This window comes from Trypanosoma rangeli, assembly GCF_003719475.1.
Source record: "Trypanosoma rangeli strain AM80 chromosome Unknown Tra_15.4_contig_00732, whole genome shotgun sequence".
NCBI classification, from domain to species: Eukaryota; Euglenozoa; class Kinetoplastea; order Trypanosomatida; family Trypanosomatidae; genus Trypanosoma; species Trypanosoma rangeli.
In genome coordinates this window covers 1-4,493 of record NW_021706483.1, presented here as the reverse complement: position 1 = coordinate 4,493, position 4,493 = coordinate 1, and the positions used below count along the sequence as shown (strand labels likewise).

General features: G+C 52.4%; 3 protein-coding genes across 3 annotated transcripts, besides 5 other annotated features; all 3 read right to left on the bottom strand.

Annotated features, from left to right (window-relative positions):
* On the bottom strand, positions 1-355 carry TraAM80_09942 (trans-sialidase; the record flags this gene model as incomplete). The annotated part of the gene is made up of 1 exon (XM_029386597.1): positions 1-355. A coding segment is annotated over one exon (355 nt), but the record flags the coding sequence as incomplete, so codon positions are not given.
* Positions 356-420: 65 nt separating this feature from the next.
* Positions 421-450: a microsatellite.
* A 68-nt stretch (positions 451-518) lies between these two features.
* Positions 519-558: a microsatellite.
* A 418-nt stretch (positions 559-976) lies between these two features.
* Positions 977-1,005: a microsatellite.
* A 241-nt stretch (positions 1,006-1,246) lies between these two features.
* Positions 1,247-1,277: a microsatellite.
* A 393-nt stretch (positions 1,278-1,670) lies between these two features.
* TraAM80_09941 (retrotransposon hot spot (RHS) protein) lies at positions 1,671-2,264 on the bottom strand (the record flags this gene model as incomplete). The annotated part of the gene is made up of 1 exon (XM_029386596.1): positions 1,671-2,264. The coding sequence occupies one exon, from the start codon at positions 2,262-2,264 to the stop codon at positions 1,671-1,673; it is 594 nt and encodes a 197-aa protein (XP_029233544.1).
* A 6-nt stretch (positions 2,265-2,270) lies between these two features.
* TraAM80_09940 (retrotransposon hot spot (RHS) protein) lies at positions 2,271-3,101 on the bottom strand (the record flags this gene model as incomplete). Its single annotated transcript, XM_029386595.1, has 1 exon — positions 2,271-3,101. The coding sequence occupies one exon, from the start codon at positions 3,099-3,101 to the stop codon at positions 2,271-2,273; it is 831 nt and encodes a 276-aa protein (XP_029233543.1).
* A 1,026-nt stretch (positions 3,102-4,127) lies between these two features.
* Positions 4,128-4,200: a microsatellite.
* Between the last annotated feature and the right edge of the window lie 293 nt (positions 4,201-4,493).

Sequence of the window (4,493 nt, the reverse complement as noted above, 5' to 3'; positions counted from 1 at the left end):
GAAAGGAACCTGTGCCCGCACCCATCGGAATCTCAGTCGGTTCTGGTCCAATTTCCTTGAGGTGTTGTGACAAGATGCCAGTGAAACTGACGTTTCCATTCTTGCACTGGGCCTCAGCAACGGCAAACACAGCACCGTCCACCTCCACAAGGCTGGGGACACGAAGCGAGCGAACTGACCCTTCAACGCATTGCATTTCCTCCCATTTGGCGCCAGCTATCGGTGTCGTCCCTGTAAATGAATTAATGACATCCCTTGGGTCACTCCCCGCAGCTTGACTGCCACAGCATGTCAAGAGCACAAACAGCAGCAGAAGCACCGAATAAGAAAGCAAATTCCAGGACATCTTGGGCATGTGTCGCCGCTCACTCACACTCTCTTCCCTCCGCGCAGTGAATCCGCTCAGGCAGCGACGACGGCGTGTGTGTGTATGTGTGTGTGATGGTGGTGACCGCAGAGCCTTTCAATGTGCACAGCAGCGAGTAGCGTTTGGTCTCTTTCCTTCCGAACGTGTTGAGGAAAAAAAGAAAGAGAGGTGAAACCAAAAAAAAAAGAAAGGATAGGCACCGCCCGCGCCCACAGTTGGGCATCACGCAAAGAACAGTGACAGTCCATAATGAAGGCCACACCGATAAACACTTAGGCCGCATGACCTCACACTCGCCGCCCCCCACAAGAAACGCCAGCCGCAAAGAAGGCGGCGGTAGCAGCGACTGTTGTGCGCGGCCCTAAAAAAGCACCCACACGCACCCGCACGGAGAGTCCGCAGTGTGGGACGCCTCCCGCATAAATCAAAAATAATACAAAACAAATTCATAAGCACCTCGCTTACAGTCTCCCTCGCCCAGCCCCTTCAAACCCCGCCAGCGGCAACACGCAGTGCGCATGCCGGCGAGACCTCCCATCACAGCCCCCACAAACTCCCCAACGCCGCCCACTTCCCTCAGCACACTGCAGCAGGAGTGGAGCGCAGAGTAAGAAAAACAATAATAAAAAAATAAAAAAGACGCATGCAGCACCATTTCTTCCACGCCTCGTTCCGCTCACAAGCGAGGGCGACGCCAGCGCAGCTGTAGTCTCAGGCTGCCTGGTCAGTGCGTGCATCCCGAACAAGACGGAACAGGCGCATGTGCCCAGGACGGCAACCCAACAAAAAGAGAGACGCCAACTGCGTTCGCTCGAGGCTCTCAGCGGCGCATGCGGCGCCCCCCATTGGAGCACAGACGAACCAAAAACGATGGCACCCAAAAAAAAAAAAAAAAAAACGAAAGAGAAAAGCACTGCGCCAAGACGCAAAAACAATCACAATAATTCGGTTTGCCCCTGACCTCTGGGCTGTGGTGGCCGCCGCATTTGCTTTCCCGCCTGTGAGCCCACTCAGCATGCAAAACTTACCCTCTCGCCCAAACTCTCTGCAGCAACAAACTGGGAACAGCGAGGGGATATCACCAATGGAGTACTGCCGGCGTACACCCACAAGGCGCCATCATTCCCCACGCAATTTTACTCACAACCACAACAAAAAAAAAGTGCTGCTGTGGTAGCGCTGGCCATAATAATCATTTGGCGCACGGCAGAGCGAGTCCCTAAGAACGCCTCCTACCCATACACAAACACACTCGGCAATATATCATACTCCCTAAAACACTTCACCAGTAAACTCAAACTGTTTATTCCCCTCCTCCTTTTCCTTCTCCCTCTGGTTGCCGCCCACGTTGGGTTTGTCGTTCACTTCTGAAATTTTCAGCTGATACCGCTACCTCGCACTGACGCACCTGCTGATTCCAAAATGCCGCAATGGCCTGAGGGTCCTCACGCTCATTGCTGCCCGTTGCATTTGCGTGCGCGACGACAACACACCCCTGCCACGCGTTTATTGCCGTACTGTCCTCATGATGCACGTAAATAATCTCCCACGACAAGCCTTCCGCAAAAGTTTGCCAGCCATTAAAATAACTCCGTAGAAGTTTGTTAAACCGCCTCACCGTGCTGGCTTTGGTGCCATGCTCAGCCCTCGTCGTCGTCACCTGCACCCCAACCATCGTCCTCCGCGGTGCGCCAACGAAGAAAAAACCGTCCACAAACGGAAAATGTCTGCTCTCCGGTACGTATAGCACCTTGTATTGTACATCCAACATCGGAGAAGTGTGGTCCAGCGCTATTAATGCAACGGGTCTGCTTGGATGCTTTTCGGGGTTCGATTGCAGCACACATCTCTGTCGCCGACGACGTCCTGGTGGAGGCAACTCGTTGAGGCCCGGCATTATATTTTACATAAAGACTCTACTCAGGGGTGCGTTCGGAGTATACCGGTCCGAAGCGTCTGCCAATAATTCTTTTCTGCACTTCAATATTCGAAAAATAATGCCATTCTCCTCATCCACCTCGAGCAACCTTCCAATTAATTTGCTTTCAAAGGAAAAACGGGCCGGCAGGTTCACAAACGCCTCAAGATCGCCTTGTCTTATTGCTCTGACAACTTTCATAAGTTTGTGAGGTGCGTCATTCGAGGGCCACTCTTCCATACCTCCAATCATCCCATAATGTACAGCATTTGAGGCATCGATAGCTGCCAGGATGTTCTTGATTTCCTCCACGCGGTCCTTATACTCATTGAATTGAAAGATGCATCGTGGAATCGGTCCGACGTCATGCATGTGCATGTTCACCCTTCTCCAATACTCCGCCTGCTCCCCTTCAGTCGTATTGCGTGTCTCCCACGCACACATCGCCTCCACGTCGTTTTCATCGGGGCAATTCATGATGGTTTTGATGGGACCCGCCTGCTCCGTCCATGCTTTGAAGTTATTTTCGTTCGGGGATGACAACATAATGATGCCCCACTCAGGGGAGGGCACAACATCATTCGATGGCTCTCGAAAATGTATTGCCATATCGATGATAATATACCCTTTCATTCCACTCCCAGCCAAATTTACCATAACATCGTCAATATTACTCTCACCCCTGTATTTTGTCACCGTTCGTGTCTTCTTGTCAAACAAGTATGCGAAATCCCTTCCAAAGCAGTACATAACCACATGGAACTTCGTGGCGTCGTAGTGCAGCAGCTGTTGAAGGAGGTAGGAGCCAGCCGCCATTGACGTCCCTACCCCGGGGGGTCCAACCAAAAGACGGCGTCTCATGTATGGTGGACCTCTCTCTGTAGGGGGAAACACTCCTTTTAGATCGCCCTCGACGATCTTCCACACCCGATGCACCTCAATGTTAATGCAGCAGTCGGCAATAGGCACTGCGTGGTTCAGCGAGTACGGTCATTGCTTTTCAGAGGAAAGGATCATGAGTCGTGGGCGTGGTGGACAGAGTTTCCCCTCACCACCCACTGAGAAAAAAGTACGCACAGTCTGCGTGTACTCCCATCCATAATAACTCTTGTGGCCGTTGGCCCTCCATCACCTCCATGTCTTCCCCTTCGCCCTCGGGAAATCCCACAACGTGACTCCACGTTGCGTTAAACACGGACTCGTAGAATGCCTCCGGCGATGGTCCTCTGGGGCGTATTTCAGTTTCCCGTGTTGCCCCTTCCTCCTACGCTAGTTGAAGAGCTGCCTTCAGTTTTGTTCGTGTAATAGCAGAGACAATACTCCTTATCTGTAAATTCCTTCCAGTCTCGCAGCGTGCCCACCATGCGCTCCGTAAGCTTGCGTGCATCTTCCAAAAGCTGATACCCTGGTGAATTGAGGATTTCCCCTCACAACGCCTCTGCTCTGTAGCGTACCTGTCTGGCCCACGCACAAACACCTCCATCACCACATTTTGGTCTTCACCCACCGCTCTGTTGGGGCCAACGTACTGCCGAAGGAAGCCGTTCAGCAAAATTATATTGATTTGGCCACCCCGCACATTACGAACATCCTCGATAGAGCTTGCAAGCGTCCTCCTTGGCCGCTACGGCGCTCCTTCCACCCTTCGACGCTGCGCGGGGGCTCCTCGGTGGCGTGGGATTCTCCCTCGCGTCTCTCAGACATGTTTTTCCTTCATAGTGGTTAACTTGAGTTGAACTGCAGCACAATACTCAACCAGCAGTCAAAAGGGAGAATTAAATTATAAAAAAAACAGGCAGAGACACGAGTCCACGCAGCCGCAACGAAAACAAGAGAAAAAACCACTCACACGGCACGCGGCGCACACCTCACACACACACACAAACACGCACAGGCACCCCCAATACCGCACACAACGCAAGCGTGATGCATCACGGCACCCTCCCACACAAACAACAAGAGCAAGTTGGATCTCCCTAGGCAAACCGTGCAAACTGGACGGCACACACAACAACTGCGACGAGGCTTCTATCTTCTTCTCGTATTGCATTTGGCATTCGGATCCCCACAGCTCTGTGTGTGCGTAGTCACACGCAAATATCACCCACTCACAGTGAAATTGACTGCCTCGTCGCGGTGACAATTTGCGCTGCAATTTGCTGAGGTGCGAAGGAGCAGAGCACCCCGCCCTGTTCGTTCACTCGCAAG